Below are 17864 nucleotides of genomic sequence, written 5' to 3' on the forward strand. Positions count from 1 at the left end.
AGGTATGGTGTTTTCCAGGAATTTGTGTGCACCTGCGACACTAGTCATTTTCAAGTATATAGGTTCCTGCTAATCACCAGTGATACTGGCCCACATGTTGAGAGAGAACTGCACTTGTTGTTGAGATGGAAGAACTGAATGTGGGTTTCCATGTACCCATACTTGCTGATTGTGTAAGTTTTGTAATACCACTTTGAACTGTTTTATCTGTGAATAACACTACGGCAGGAAAGCTGGGATCTGTAGCACACTGCTGCATGAACGATTGCCAGGACATAACTCGTGCAGCGTAATCTCCTGGTGATAGAGCCTGTGCATGTTGTAAGTGGTAAGGACACAATTATTGTTCTCAAAACAGTTCAGTCATATGTGGAGAATTCACTCGCAATGCTAACCTTTTTGTGCAGATAGAGTTGTGTACACAAGAGTCCAGAATCTCTTCCTCTGCATCTGGAGCTGTCGATCTTGGCCATCCTCTCTCCAAACTGGGAGATGTAAATTTCTGTGAGCACACAAATGGGTATGGGGATGATCAAATGCCTTCCAATTTGTACTCCCTCACTGTGGATACCCTTCCTGGAACAATTAGTCAATGCAGCATCACTATCCACCTTACTGTGCATGAAGTGCTCTTCTGCCAACTCCTTATTTGAGTACATACCAAATGCCAAACACCCTTTGCCTCAGAATTAACTTCCTATTAAAATATTCTGTCATGGCAATTACTTGTAGGAAGAAAAATGTTCTGGTGAATATACTGTTTTGAAGACCATAAATAGGAAATAAGCATTTGTAGACAAACATTGTAATGAATTTTTGTGTTGCCTGTATATAGGAATACATAACTGAATTTAAGGAGATGGGACCTGGATAAACTGACTAGGGACCTGGATAAACTGACTAAACCAGAGGTTGTACAGAGTTTCAGGGAGAGCATAAGGGAACAACTGACAGGAATGGGGGAAAGAAATACAGTAGAAGAAGAATGGGTAGCTTGGAGGAATGAAATTGTGAAGGCAGCAGAGTATCAAATAGGTAAAGAGACGAGGGCTACTAGAAATCCTTGGGTAACAGAAGAGATGCTGAATTTACTTGATGAAAGGAGAAAATACAAAAATGCAGTAAGTGAAGCAGGCAAAAAGGAATACAAACGTCTCAAAAATGAGATCGACAGGAAGTGCAAAATGGCTAAGCAGGGATGGCTAGATGACAAATGTAAGGATGTAGAGGCTTATCTCACTAGGGGTAAGATAGATACTGCCTACAGGAAAAGTAAAGAGACCTTTGGAGAAAGGAGAACCACTTGTATGAATATCAAGAGCTCAGATGGAAACCCAGTTCTAAGCAAAGAAGGGAAAGCAGAAAGGTGGAAGGAGTATATAGAGGATCTATACAGGGGCATTGTTCTTGAGGACAATATCATGGAAATAGAAGAGGATGTAGATGAAGATGAAATGGGAGATACGATATTGCGTGAAGAGTTTGACAGAGCACTGAAAGACCTGAGTCGAAACAAGGCCCCGGGAGTAGACAACATTCCATTAGAACTACTGACAGCCGTGGGAGAGCCACTCCTGACAAAACTCTACCATCAGGTGAGCAAGATGTATGAGACAGGCGAAATACCCTCAGACTTCAAAAAGAATGTAGTAATTCCAATCCCAAAAAAAGCAGGTGTTGACAGATGTGAAAATTACCGAACTATCAGTTTAATAACTCACAGCCGCAAAATACTAACACGAATTCTTTACAGACGAATGGAAAAACTGGTAGAAGCCAACCTCGGGGAAGATCAGTTTGGATTCCTTAGAAATGTTGGAACACGTGAGGCAATACTGACCCTACGACTTATCTTAGAAGAAAGAAGGCAAACCTACGTTTCTAGCATTTGTAGACTTAGAGAAAGCTTTTGACAATGTTGACTGGAATACTCTCTTTCAAATTCTAAAGGTGGCAGGAGTAAAATACAGGGAGCGAAAGGCTATTTACAATTTGTACAGAAACCAGATGGCAGTTATAAGGGTCGAGGGGCATGAAAGGGAAGCAGTGGTTGGGAAGGGAGTGAGACAGGGTTGTAGCCTCTACCCGACGTTATTCAATCTGTATTTTGAGCAAGCAGTAAAGGAAACAAAAGAAAAATTCGGAGTAGTAATTAAAATCCACGGAGAAGAAATAAAAACTTTGAGGTTCGCTGACGACATTGTAATTCTGTCAGAGACAGCAAAGGACTTGGAAGAGCAGTTGAACGGAATGGACAGTGTGTTGAAAGGAGGATATAAGATGAACATCAACAGAAGCAAAACGAGGATAATGGAATGTAGTCGAATTAAGTCGGGTGATGCTGAGGGAATTAGATTAGGAAATGAGATGCTTAAAGTAGTAAAGGAGTTTTGCTATTTGGAGAGCAAATAACTGATGATGGTCGAAGTAGAGAGGATATCAAATGTAGACTGGCAATGGCAAGGAAAGCGTTTCTGAAGAAGAGAAATTTGTTAACATCGAGTATAGATTTAAGTGTCAGGAAGTCATTTCTGAAAGTATTTGTATGCAGTGTAGCCATGTACGGAAGTGAAACATGGACGATAAATAGTTTAGACAAGAAGAGAATAGAAGCTTTCGAAATGTGGTGCTACAGAAGAATGTTGATGATTAGATGGGTAGATCACATAACTAATGAGGAGGTTGGGAGAAGAGGAGTTTGTGGCACAACTTGACTAGAAGAAGGGATCGGTTGGTAGGACATGTTCTGAGACATCGAGGGATCACTAGTTTGGTACTGGAGGGCAGCGTGGTGGGTAAAAATCGAAGAGGGAGACCAAGAGATGAATACACTAAGCCGATTCAGAAGGATGTAGGTTGCAGCAGGTACTGGGAGATGAAGCAGCTTGCACAGGATAGAGTAGCATCGACAGCTTCATCAAACCAGTCTCAGGACTGAAGACCACAACAACAACAACAACAACAACTGAAATTATGACCTCTGTTTTTGGGACACCCATTACAGTACAACCCTGTCTTTTTCTCAAACAGCAGGTTCAATGACACTTTTTAAAAAATGGGAAGCCAACTCGGGAAAAAAATAAGTTTCTTTGCCATCACCAGTGTAAAGTTATCAGGTAATTGGAACAATGTTATTTACAATATGCGCATGTGTAGTACAGTACTGTAGTATTTTTAAATGATGACTTGTACACACTAAAGGCACTCCTTGATATCATTTCTTTTGTTGTGGCCGACTGAATGACCAGTACATCTCCTCTTGTGTTTAATGTCAGCTCCAGCAATCGGAAGAATTACCGTATTTACTCGAATCTAAGCCGCACTTTTTTTCCGGTTTTTGTAATTCAAAAACCGCCTGCGGCTTAGAATCGAGCGCAAAGCAAGCGGAAGTTCTGAAAAATGTTGGTAGGTGCCGCCACAACTAACTTCTGATGTCGAATATATGTAGCGCTATACAGGCATGCTTTGCAGGCACAAAGATAAATACTGGCGCCAAAACCTCTGTGTCAGTAAATAAATTTAAAAAAAAAAGGTGGAAGACGAGTTTTTTTCTCCACCTTGAGTTTCAACCATTGCACTTTCATACGTTATCCAACGAAGTAAATACAAATTCCGTATTGTTCATCTTTGACTGTAGCAGCCTTTCAATGTACTACAAAAATCCGACTGGCAAGATGTTTGGGATGGTTGACAATATGGCCAACTCTACGTTTTGAATTTTTTCCTACCTATGACAAGAGATGGTTGCTAATAGGAACTTTTATGAATTGTGTATCACATGCAGTATTCTCTTCACCACAAGAATAATAGGAATGTAAACATTTTTCCATGTATTCCTTCGTGTTTTGTGCTAACTCATTCAAATCCTGTCTGCCTAATAAACTACGAAACTAGGCAACAGCAAATGCGGAAGAATATCATATCATGTCATTTTTATATTTGTATTATTCTTATGCTGAATAGTGATAGTCAGAAATGAAGCACGGTAACTGACTAGATTTTTAAATCTAAGATTACTCTAATTTCTGTGCAGAATGTAATGTACTAAAGAGGCGTCTGCAAAGATTTTCAAACGGAGAAAAATTTTCGCTAAACTTTCGTTCAGAACATCTGTCATATGCAGTCCATTATTTGGTTCTTGTTGAGCATTATCAAAGAAAGCAGCAAAGTAACAACAAATAACAGTCTTTTGCCATTGTTTCGCTAATGAAACGAAAAACCAAAAACAAAATGAGACAAAAGCGAACCATGTCGCGAATGATGACAGGTTGTAAACACTAATCATCAGAATGCAACAAACAATGCACGACACAGTACAATAATGCATTTTGAGCTTAGAGTGACGGAAACACCTATAACAAAGAGAACGGCACTTATCAGATCAAAGAAAAATAAGCAATCAATTCAAACCAGACGAAGTACCTGAAAAACGAAGCGTATCCGTATAAATATGGACGGAGCGCCTGACGCATAGCAATGACTACCTGGTAAAGCTTAAATGCTAAGCTTACCACACGAACCAAACTACTGTAGCCGTTTCGTCATTCATTCTACCTAAATTGTGTCTCATGTTACAATGGACCAACTTACTTTCGGTTTGGAGGTGCGGTCTAAAACGTTTCTCTCCCCTTGAATTTCAAGTCTCAAATTTCAGGTGTGGCTTAGACTCGGAATTTTTTTTTTTTTTTTTTTTTTTTTTTTTTTTTTTTTCCCCCCCCTTGATTTCAAGTCTCATTTTTCAGGTGCGGCTTAGATTCGAGTAAATATGGCACATTACACCAGTACCTGCATACATCTACACTCTGCAAACCACCGTGAGGTGCGTGCCAGATGGTACATCCCATTGTACCAGTTATTAGGGTTTCTTCCCATTCCATTCATGTTTGGAGTGTGAGAAGTATGATCATTTGAATGCCTCTGTGCGTGCAGTAATAATTCTAAATCTTATCCTTATGATCCGTTTATGAGTAATATGTAGAGTGTTGTAGTATATTCCTAGTCATCATTTAAAGCCATTTCTTGGAACTTTGTTAATAGACTTACTCGTGATAGTTTACGTCTTATCATCAATATCTTCCAGGTTAGGTCCTTCAGTATCTCATGACACACTCCCACGGATCAGACACATGTGTGACCTTTCGTGTTGCCCTCTGTGTACATTCAATATTCCCCATTAGTCCTATTTGGCACAGGTCCCATACACTTGAGCAGTATTCTAGAACCAGTCATGATACACTGTGATAGTACAGGAGAGTTAGTCAGTTTTGTGTTAAGTTTTTAATAACATCCTGTTTATGTGAAAGGTACAGTGTGATGTCTCTCAACAAGTCTTGAGGAGAGGAAGTGGATTACTGAATAAAAAAACAAGGTGCTATTTAAAAAAGATGTACTGCTATTTATATTTTCGTAACAAAGATACGAGAAAGACAGTCATTCTGGTTATTGTCCTACCGGTAGCAAAATATTTGCTGCATACAGTCTTTTTATTTTGCTTGTAGACAAAACATTAGTTAGGGTTGTCAAAGTAAATGACAGACTCTACATACCGAGTGGTTATAATTAAACTTTCCCTATTTAACGCGTTATCATACGGAAACTTATTACCGTACGAGTACCAGACTTGGTAGTATTAATGTCCAGAATATGGTAGGTGTGATTTCAATGCATCACAGCACCACCGTCGAGTTCCAACTATGTCCACCAGGTGCTGTGATCAGTCATTGTGATTCGTAGTCTCGTACGTGTGACCAGTCGCAAAACACTTGTTGACGTGTCAACGTAAGCTTGGACAAAAGCAGCAGGGCATTATTGGTCACAGTGTATATGACCCAGGACAGCCGGGAGATCCGGGAAAAACTCAGGAATTTTTTCATCCTGGAGAAAATCTGGATAAACCCGGGAATTTTTCGGAATTCTGGGAATTTTTCATTGTTTTAGTTTTCAGTTAAATTTTTGTGATTTTGATGGGTAAGAACCAATACTCTTAACAAAGGATATTACTGTATCTCGCTTCTGCAGTATAATACAGCAGCAACAAAACATGAATGGGAGAAAAAAACGAAAATAAAACTAAAGTCGCAAAAGAAATACTCTACATACAACGATAAAACACAGTGCTCGTACAAGAAGTACGTTTTCCCGCTTCTCGCCACAGACGTGTGGTTGGGCGCCACTATATAATATTGTCCCGGTTCGGAAATATCGGAGATCCAGGGCTGATTCACAGAGCAGTCTAGAGTTCTAGTGGGGAGTCTCCACATGACCCGTGTTTACGTTTAGTGATTTTGCTGTTTCCTCTTCATTTATTGCTCTCACATTAAACGAAAACAAAACAGAGAGCTATGGCCATGAGCTATCAAATGAATTAAAATACGTTCGCATAATTACAGAAGGCTAAAATATGTTATTAGTTTCGGGTTTTATCTCCACTTTTCTGACAGTCAGGCATTAATCTCCTTGCAGAACAATGAAGTTATTTTTGTTGGTTTGCTAAAGAAGTTTGGCTTTTATTAATCTTTTCCGCTGGGGCAGTAAATTTATCAGAAACGGAAGTGTTTAATTCCATACTATGGGCTAGTTTCAACTGTTCACTGGATTTCAAAAGTGTGTGTTTTCATCTTCTAGCATGTATGGCGTTATGCCGTAATAAAGAACCAAACATGAGATAATACACTACCGGTACTCGAGAAAATTTACATCCGAATCTGGACATACGAATGTGCACTTTAAGCCGAATTACGCATTGGAGTATAGTTCACAAAATTCCAATGTTCTTAGAGTATCCTCTGATGTCTTGTTTCTTTTATGACACAGTGTAAGATCTTTTAATGTTTTACACCTACGAACATACGGGCTTCCTTTGTCATCGTAGCTGCGCAAGCGCGGTGACGCCTGTTTCTGGCGCTCTCTGGCAACTGCTGAAACGAACCTATTTCTGACAGGTCACGGGAAAATATTTCGAATGGTTGTTTGAAAAGCGTTACTTTCAAAGTAAATTTCCTTTTATGCAAGATGAATTATGTGCGAGAATGTACGATGAATTTCTCAAATCACAGAGCAATTGACTCTCGTTTAAAAAGTCTTTGAGGACGTACATTTAGAAAAATTTCGAGCTCAGATCAGACATTTATGTCTCTATAAAAAATTTTACTGACGCATTTGTGTGTTGTACCTTAAAGTGTAACACGCGCAAAAAAATAAACTAAACCATTAACTTTTCCTATTTGTGCATACGCGCTACTTAACAGTGATATTGCTATTGGCTGACTACATCACGCATCCTGTGCTGGAAGATCCGCTGTCATCGGCGGGCGTGATCACGTGACGAGCTATGACTTGCTACAAAAGCGCATTGCAGCCTTGATTTCAATGCTTCGGAAAGTAAAATGCGGCGTTTGGTGGAATTTAAATTTACGCTTTTGTAATACGAAAATATGCAGCGTACATGTTGCTGCACATCAAAGATCTTTCCAAAATGTGTTTTTTACTATAACCATTCAAAGGATTGATACGTTTGACAGTTCTGAGGAAAATTATACTGTCACTTGACAGGGAAAAAGTGTAATTTTAACCGGGAAACCCGGAAATTTTTTTTTCTTGTACGCGTATACACCCTGTTGGTGAACTTCAGTTTTCAAAACGGCAGTAATGCTGCAGTTGCACTTCGAGAATATTGCCAGCTGAAAGTATTACGGAAGGGTCCTCTTTTTCCACATGCTGTGCAGACCATGTTGAAGTAGTTTGCACCAACTGAAGAACTGGGTTTCACTCCGGGAAGAGCACGACGAGCGGTTGCACCACAGGTGGATGATCAGATCGCTGTTGCTATGGCAGACAACACTGCGTGCAATTCCTGTTCGTCAGGCATAGTCTGTGCTTTGTCTCGACAGTTGAACGTGCCTTGGTCCACTGTATGTGAGGTGCTTCAAACCATTCTCAAATGGTATCCGTATTGTACGGCAGGTCACATAGAAGGACGCGCGACACGTTGACTTTGCACTCCACTTTCTCACAAGAACTGAAGTTGACAAGGACTGGCCCTGGACCATCCTATGGACAGATGAAGCCCATTTTTCTCTGACAAGTGAGGTGAACACAGAATTGGCGAGTGTGGGGAGTTTCACCTTCAGTCGTTGTGCATGAAGTTCTCTGTATGGTGAACGTGCCACAGTACAGTGTGGCTTCGTGGCTACATTCGTCATTGGCCCATTCTGGACAGGTTGGTGCTAAAGGACCAAAGATGTGCAACGTGACTGGCTAGCGTTACTGTGATATGCTTCGCCAGCGTGACATACCACTTCACCAATAATGCCCTGGTCCTTTTATCCGCGATCACGTTGACACATCAACAAGTGCACTGCGACTGTTCAGGTATGACATGCTGGAACATTGAATGCATTGAACAGTTTTCAAACAAGATGAAGCCCCACTGCACATCACTTGTAATGTTCACCTTGTAATCTCACCCTCCCACACATCACTATTAAAGTTCTCATTCTCGGCATAATTTTTGAAAACTTCAAGAGGAGTAAGATTACAAAACAACAACTTTTCTATTTATCTTGATTATCTCATTGTTGCTGTTGCTGCTGCTGGCTCAAAATCTTGTCCAGGAGTACATTCTTGCTGCTGAAAATTTTGATTTAATGTCTTGGGTTCTTGTTGCACTAAATAACTGATGAAGATTTGCGTGTTACTATAAATATCTTTTTATTTTATCCCATTCTTCTAAATCACACTGACTTTACAATTTACACATTCAAAAAATCAATAATTACATTGTTGTTGAGAAGTTAAGCAAAATATGTGCATTTTAATCAGACACATGCCCACCACTAATTACATTCTGCAGTACTAACAACATTCCAAAGAGTTTACAAAGCAAAAGAGTTTACAAACTTTTTTGGCAGAAGAATCTTTACCAAACTATATCATTATTTCATAAATAATATGAATTTTAAGTATGCCAGAAATTTTGTAATTTCAATTATTCTTAAAAAGAGAGTAATTTTAACTATTAGTACATATTGATTGTAACACATTAATTTCTTTTTTATACATTCTAGCCTGAAATATATCATATACAGAATCGTATGAATTCTTTTAGTGAAAAAGCGGAGATAATTTTAACTATGCATTAATCAATAGTTTACATGGAATCACACATGTGCTTTTCTGAAGCCCAGCAAACCTACGGACATGCTTCGTTCTGTTGTGCAGAATACAATCCTGCACCTTCAGACAGATGGACACCATATTGAGCCCATTTTGTAGCAGTAATGTTACTATGATGTACTGTAGCAGCACATTAAAAGTGTTTCAACTGAATTGATTCTGCATTATTTCTCTTCCCCATGTCCTTGACATTAATGCTACCAAGTTTGGTACTCATATGGTGATTGGTTTCCATGTTATAATGTGTTAAATAGGGAAAGTTTAATTATAACCAACCAGTATTAAAATCAAATGACTTGTTTTCATTCAGAGATGAAAATTGTTTTTACAGAGGTGTGACCTGTCTACACAATTGGGAATTTCCAGCGAATCTGAATTCACTAGAATAGTGTGCTCGCCATTCTTGGGAATCTTTTTGTCAACTGACACAGTCTTTCTGGGCCATCTGATTCACATAAATAGTCTGTTTCTCCTTGCATGGGTCTACTGATTTTTACCAACCTTCTTATACATTTTTCTCTTCTTTATTTCCATAACACTGCAGTCAGTCACAATATAAGAATGTATGCCCAGGTATAGAAAATTTATGTTCCACTGTATGGAATAATTTCCATACATGAACAACATAGTACAAAGGATCCAAATTCACATTTTTGTTTTGGTCTCCACATCAGTGTGACCAAGTGATCAAGTGCTCGGCATCTGTTGACCCTTCTAGTTGTTTTAGGTATACATACAGGGTGTTACTAAAAGGTACGGCCAAACTTTCAGGAAACATTCCTGACACACAAATAAAGAAAAATGTTATGTGGACATGTGTCCGGAAACACTTAATTTCCATGTTAGAGCTCATTTTAGTTTCGTCAGTATGTACTGTACTTCCTCGATTCACCACCAGTTGGCCCAATTGAAGGAAGGTAATGTTGAATCCGCATGCAATTGTGCAATCATGTCATCAACACAGATTTTCTGTGAACGTTTGGGCAGGCATTGATGTGATGTCTTGATTGGGCCCCATGTTCTTCCACCTACGCTCAGTGGAGCACGTTATCACGGTTTCATACGGGATACTCTACCTGTGCTGCTAGAACGTGTGCCTTTACAAGTACGACACAACATGTGGTTCGTGCACAATGGAGCTCCTGCATATTTCAGTCGAAGTGTTCGTATATTCCTCAACAACAGATTCGGTGACCGACGGATTGGTAGAGGCGGACCAATTCCGTGGCCTCCACGCTCTCCTGACCTCAACCCTCTTGACTTTCATTTATGGGGGCATTTGAAAGCTCTCGTCTACGCAACCCCGGTACCAAATGTAGAGACTCTTCGTGCTCGTATTGTGGACAGCTGTGATACAATACGCCATTCTCCAGGGCTGCATCAGGGATTCCATGCGACGGAGGGTGGATGCACGTATCCTCGCTAACGGAGGACATTTTGAACATTTCCTGTAACAAAGTGTTTGAAGTCACGCTGGTACGTTGTGTTGCTGTGTGTTTCCATTCCATGATTAATGTGATTTGAAGAGAAGTAATAAAATGAGCTCTAACATGGAAAGTAAGTGTTTCCGGACACATGTCCACATAACATATTTTCTTTCTTTGTGTGTGAGGAATGTTTCCTAAAAGTTTGGACGTACCTTTTTGTAACACCCTGTATAAACATGCTAGCTAGTATTTCTTGTGACATGTAACAAAATATGACTCTGGGACCCAAGTGTGGTGTTGGTGGGCTTTGCTGCATATCAAATGCTATTTGGAAAAGTGTTTCACTCCCAGCAGCTTTCTCAAAATAATTTTTCATTTGTGTTTCAGCTTTCCAAAGGTGCAGATCTTTGTCTCTTAACATGCTCCTTTCCTCTATTTCTGATTTAGTACTTCTTGGTCATTTCTAGCAAATGATATTGTTTCTGTATGTCCACACTTGGGTTCACTGAATGACAACTTAAATTCTTAACCAAAAATGTGTGGGAAGAAGATGAATGTTCATATGCATTCCCAGTATAACTCTCCATGTATCAGCCATATAGCATTCTTTCAGAGAGTTCCGGAGGCAAGTACTTTGTATTAGGATTGTGTTTCCTGTGTTATTACTCCTGTACTTTCATATTCTATTAATTAAATCTTGAATAATAGTTTTTCCTTTCTTCAGATAACTTGTTTGGTCTTGATTGGTGTTCTTACAGATAGACTAGACTAATGTTGTACACTCATAGTTGTGGGGAAGGCTAGATTTGTAACACTTCTTTGGTGGCAAACGATTAACACATTTAGAGAGGAATAACCTTTGATGACTGGTGGCATCAGAGGAGGTTGTAATATTGAGATCATACATTGGATCTCACATGTTCTGGTAGCATTTCTTCAAGCAGTTACATACTTTGCCTTCTTTATTTTCAGCAAAATGTCTTCCTTTGTAGTCGATGTATCATTTTGTTTTCCAAGATTCTTCACTTGTTTGTTCCTGTGCCATCAGCACACTTACACTTTCTATCTCTTCAATTAGGTGTTACCTCACCTTCAATTAAAATAGAGAGAAATGCAGTTCATGCAAACTAAAATTTAACGTATATGGAAAATAGAATGTTAACAACATTAATCTTTAAATTTCACTAATTCTTATTTCTAGGTTATTGATGACATGTTACACACTTTCCATCATGGTAATTGAATTAGTTGATTTCAGAACTGCAAAATTTTTCTGTACTGCATTGGTGGGCTATTGATATTTTGCACTCTGAGATTAGGCCGATCGCACATAGCCTGTAAAGATATTAGCATTAGCAACATGTGTCAAATAGATAGTATTATTTAAAAAAGAAAAAGAAAAAAAATGTGCTTCCATTAACCCTTGAAAAATTTGAGATAGTAGTAGAGTATAAAACAGGACTTTTTTAATTAATTTGGTATATAACATACGATTGGAGATCTAATAACTGCAATTAACTAAAGTATAACCAACAAATTATGACTTCCTTGGAGTATAATTTGGAGCAGTGCAGTTTGCAATGTAATATTTCTCCCCTAAGTATTCTAGGGTTAAACAGGCCTTAACTGGTACGAATTTATGTGGTTATAAAATACACTTTAAAATACCCAAAATAATAAATAAGCTACTAGTAAACAGCAGGTATTATTAGCAGAATATGTAAGTATGAATTTACATATTTAATATTTTCATATAACAATATATCAATTATGTGCATGCAATACATTGTAACCCACCAAATATCAAAACTCACTGATTTATTGCAAAAGAAGCAGTATAAATTGTTGCTACACCATCAGGAAAAATCTCAGCCAACAAAAAATCTTAACTTAGATTTTTCATTAGTAGCATTCAAAGTCACAAACCCGCCTACTATCACTTAATGCAGCAAGGCGAGACACGTTAGATATCCCTTCCTGGTATTTTACACAATTTAATGTACCTAGTGTTTATTACTAGTTGGGGTTGGGTTGTTTGGGGGAAGAGACCAAACAGCGAGGTCATCGGTCTCATCGGATTAGGGAAGGACGGGGAAGGAAGTCGGCCGTGCCCTTTCAAAGGAGCCGTCCCGGCATTTGCCTGGAGCAATTTAGAGAAATCACAGAAAACCTAAATCAGGATGGCCGGACGCGGGATTGAACCGTCGTCCTCCCGAATGCGAGTCCAGTGTGCTAACCACTGCGCCACCTCGCTCGGTATTTATTACTAGTGCTATTGTGTCTCGCTAGAACAGGAAATTTAATGTGTAACAAAGAAATCCACCAAAGAGCTATGCAAATTGAGGAGTTATTTTGAACTACCAGTTTCAGCTATTAAATATGCCATCTTCAGACCCCATATGCATCTCTCAGTAATAATTTTTGAGAGGTCCATATGGGGCCTGAAGATGGCATATTGAATAGCCGAGGCTGGTAGTGAAAACAAAATAAAATAACTTCTCAATTTGCACATCTGTTTGGACAATTTCATTGTTAAATATTTGACGAGCTACTGTCCCATGTCCACAATGGATCAACGAAGACTAAAAGTTTTGTGTGTCTACTGCAGATATTTTGTTTTCTTGAGTTACCATCAATATATCTCTGTGTATTTATAAATAACTCAGCATTTAATTTTGTATGTCTTTTGGTTCATTCTTGGAATCTGTATAATTATTCAAATTACTAAAAACTTCAACAGAGCAGTCATCATTGTTGCCTAAAAACAATTACTGAATATGGTAAACAATGGAAAATCCAGGATGGAATGTAACAATATTATGAAAAAGATAGTTGCTACTCACCATATAGCGGAGATGCTGAGTCACAGATAGACACAATAAAAAGACTTTCAGAAAGTGAGCTTTCAGCCAACAAGATCCTTGTCGAAAATAGACAACATACACACATAAACATGTTGCCTTTCTACAGCTCAACATCTCTGCTATACAGCAACTGAATATGTTAAATTGTTAACATGTTATTCATATGATTATCCAATTAATGATATATTTCAATATTTCAAATTCAGAGTACATTTCCTGAGTTGATCTAAAATTGAAAAGTCTAGCTTTCTTGCACTAGAGAATGCTTAGTTATAGACGTAACCACTAGTAGCTTCTCTGGAGTGAGAATGGAAAGAGATATATAAATTCCATTATTTGGCAAATGGTAACAGATGGCGTTAGCAGTCACTCAGTTGTATCAGCTTTTTTTATGTGGGATTATCAGGTTCATACACAATGCCACAGGTCATATTTTTCTGTATTGATTTCAGATTGTATTTAATAGGCTTGAATGATTAAATAATGCAGACTTGAGTGTCTTATATTGACAGTTTCCTCAGTGTAAATGAAATTTATGACAGAACTTTTAAAATTTTTCTCCTGTAACATCATTAATTTCTTCAAGAACAATATCATCAGTTTTGTACATACACCAATGCGGCAAACCGTTAAGACCACCGCCCGCCAGGAGATTGAATGCTGTTGTTGCAGACACGTGCTTAAGTGAGAGAAGTATATGAGTGGTGCAGAAATGAATTGAAAAATCATTCTAGTAATGATGTGGCCCACGAATGGGGGAAATCGCTGACATAAGTGAATTCGGAAAGAGCAGGCAGTTGTGGCTCAGTGCCCAGGAACGAGCATCTCGGAAACAGTGAAGCTGGTCTGCTGCCCGTGTGCTATAGTTGTGAGCATTTGTGGAAAGTGGTTGAAGGATGGTGAAACCGTGTATATGTGACTAGGTGTCAAGGTATCCGTGCCTCATTGCAGAACGTGGATCTCGGAGGCTTCCCTCCACTGTCGATCAGGATCTGTGGCAGATTTGATGACAGAGTAGAATGCTGGTGCATGCACAAGTGATGCAAAGCATATTGTTCAGCATACACTGTCGAACATTGTGCTTCGCATCGGACAACCCCTAAGTGCTCCTGTGTCGACCCGATTGATGCTGTCAGTTAATACTAAAGTGGGCCGGGCACCATCGAAATTCAGCCGTGGCTCGTGGAAAACAAGTTGCCTGGTCAGATGAATCGTCTTTCTTGCAACACTAGTTCAATCGACAATCTTGTCCGGGAAAGCTGTCATCGAGGCAAACAACTGCTCGAGGCATCACAGTGCCGTGCACACCGATCGGTGAGGACAGTTATGGAGGATGTGCACCTTGGCTTCTGTGAGACCTATGATAGTAATCAGAGGCACTGTGACAGCTGTGGACTATGATAACACTATTGCAGACCAGCTGTGTCTCTTTATGCTCGATGTCCTTTCCTGATGCCGATGGCATCTTTCAGCACAGTAAATGTCTGAGAAATGAGGCCAGAGTCATGGTGTAGTGTTTCGAGGAGCACAATAGTCAACTCACATCCGTGTCTCAGGCACCAGGCTGTCCTGCTCTGAACCTGATAGTTTTATTTGTTTATTTGAGATACATATTCCATAGATCCAGTATGGCATGATTACACATGGGTGTGGAACGAGTCAAAGCAGATAAAATATAGATATCATACAATACAATACGTACTGCTATATTACTCATGGTAGATGAATGGTTCAAAACTGGTACAATACAACAATATAATAGAGATAATAAACAATACAATACAAAAATACAATAGTGATAAAAAAACAATACAGATACAATGACAAAGGAAATAATCTGAATTACTAATCAGATTATTTATCTCTGCTCAAGAATTCATCTAAAGAGTAGAAACATTTTTCCAGTAGGAATTTCTTTAGTTTTTTTTTTAATAGCGTTTTCTTTTCTTTTAGACACTTTATATTACTCGGAAGAGTGATAAAGATTTTTTTACTTGTGTACTTTACCCCTTTTTGTACCAGAGAGATTTTTCTATTCACAGTGCACATCACCTTTCCGTCTTGTGTTATAATGATGGTATGCCTCATTTGTTTCATATTCAGAGGAATTGAGAAGTGTGAAAGCCATGAGTGAGAGGAGATACTGTGAGGTAGTGGTTAATATACCTAAATGTTTAAAAAGATTGTGACATGAGATTCTTGGAGGAACACTACATTTAATTTGAACTACTTTTTTCTGGCTAAAACTTTTTTTTTTTTTTTTTTTTTTTTTTAATGGTGAGTTGTCCCAAAAGATTATTCCATAGCACATCACTGAATGAAAGTAGCCAAAATATGCAGACTTTGATATGCTAATGTCTCCAATTTTGAAGATTATTTGGATGGCAAATGTTGCTAAGCTAAGCTTTTCTAATGTTTGCTGTATGTGGAATTCCCAGTTGAGCCGGTTGTCTTTGTAAGCGCCTAGGAACTTCGTGAACTGAACGCTCTGTAACTGTTGGCTCTCGTGTGCAGTGTTAATCTCTTCTGGGTTTCTGTAACTGGATTGGAACTGCATGTAAATTGTTTTACTGTGGTTTATTGCTAGAGAATTTGCTGTGAACCAGTTCAGAACATTTGCAAGTGATTGGTTGAAGCCACATACCTACAGAAATGGACAGGGACTTGTTGAAGCTCTGTTGTGCTGAATCACTTCTGTATTACATTCCAAAGGTGGACCAATGTGCTGTTAGGCAGGTAGTGATATTGTTGTGGCTCATCAGTGTATATTGGTTTCAGTACTAGCAGAACTAGAAATATTTTGAATTGCCATGTTACTCTTTGGTGATTATTCCATTTGCAGCCATAAAAACTAGTAAAGTGGAACTTGCTCTCACATACGAGGGCGAGTCAAATGAAAATCTTAAATATTTTTTTTAAATATTATTTATTGTGCAGAAGTGGTACAAAGCTGTATCCCTTTTCAACATAATCTCCCCCATGCTCAATGCAAGTCCTCCAGCACTTACAAAGTGCATAAATTCCTTTAGAAAAAAATTTCTTTTAGTAGTCCGCACAGCCACTTATGCACCGCTTGGCATACCTCTTCATCAGCACGGAACTTCTTTCCTCCCATTGCTTCTTTGAGTGGTCCATACATATGGAAATCACTTGGGGCAAGACCTGGTGAGTATGGTGGATGAGGAAGACATTCAAAATGCAGGTCTGTGATTGTTGTAACTGTTGTAAGGGGAGTGTGGGACCTTGCTTTGTCATGCTGCAAAAGGGCACCTGCTGACAGCAATCCACGTCGCTTTGATTTGATTGCAGGCCGCGGATGATTTTTTAGGAGATCTGTGTACGATGCACTGGTGACAGTGGTCCCTCTAGGCACGTAATGCTCCAAAATGACGCCTTTTTCATCCCAAAAGAGAGTCAGCAAAACCTTCCCTGCTGATGGTTCTGTTTGAAACTTCTTTGGTTTTGGTGATGAAGAATGGTGCCATTCCTCGCTCACTCTCTTTGTTTCTGATTGGTGGAAGTGAACCCAGGTTTCGTCCCCAGTAACGATTCTTGCAAGGAAGCCATCACCTTCTCGTTCAAAGCGCCAAAGAAGTTCTTTCCAAGCATCATCACGTTCTCTCATTTCAGGAGTCAGCTGCCGTGGCAACCATCTTGCAGACACTTTGTGAAACTGGAGCCCATCGTGCACAATGTGGTGTGCTGACCCGTGACTAATCTGTAAACATGCTGCAATGTCATTCAGTGTCACTCGGCGGTTTTCCTTCACTATGGCTTCAACTGCTGCAATGTTCTGTGGAGTCACAACTCTTTGTGCCTGACCTGGACGAGGAGCATCTTCCACCGAAGTCACACCATTTGCGAACTTCCTACTCCACTTGTAGTCTTGCTGCTGTGACAAACATGCATCATTGTACTGAACCTTCATTCGTCAATGAATTTCAATAGGTTTCACACCTTCACTACGCAAAAACCGAATAACAGAACGCTGTTCTTCCCTGGTGCAAGTCTCAAGTGGGGCGGCCAAAATATTTTTACTGATACTGCAATGATATGTGTGCATCTGCACTATGCTGCCACCTACAGGCCATTCTGCACGCTGTTTGTAGCACGCTTACCAACTTGCAGGATAACGGCATGAAATTTCGATTTGTTATTACAAATTTAAGGTTTTCATTTGACTCACACTTGTACAATAACATTTGATTCAGGGAAATTTAGACTTTTACAACATTGTTTAAAACCTTATGGTATCCTCAACAGGCTTTGGATAAAGAAAACGGCAGGAGACCTGCCGAGTGCGGAAGAAGTGAAAGCCATAAGAGAGCAGCACGAGGAAGACTTTCTGCCCACCCGCTCTCCGTTCAGATTTCAATGTAAGTAATCATACCTGCTTGTA

At 39.3% G+C, this 17864-nt stretch overlaps 1 protein-coding gene across 1 annotated transcript in view; it reads left to right on the plus strand.

The window, feature by feature from the left end:
• LOC126108162 (trypsin-1-like) overlaps positions 1-17864 on the plus strand; it is a 211431-nt gene that overhangs the window by 125424 nt on the left and 68143 nt on the right. Inside the window, exon 6 of the mRNA XM_049913405.1 lies at positions 17729-17841. Coding sequence (XP_049769362.1) covers positions 17729-17841 — 113 coding nt within the window. The remainder of the gene's footprint in view (positions 1-17728; positions 17842-17864) is intronic.

This window comes from Schistocerca cancellata, chromosome 11 (genome assembly GCF_023864275.1).
Source record: "Schistocerca cancellata isolate TAMUIC-IGC-003103 chromosome 11, iqSchCanc2.1, whole genome shotgun sequence".
In the NCBI taxonomy this organism is placed as follows: domain Eukaryota; kingdom Metazoa; phylum Arthropoda; class Insecta; order Orthoptera; family Acrididae; genus Schistocerca; species Schistocerca cancellata.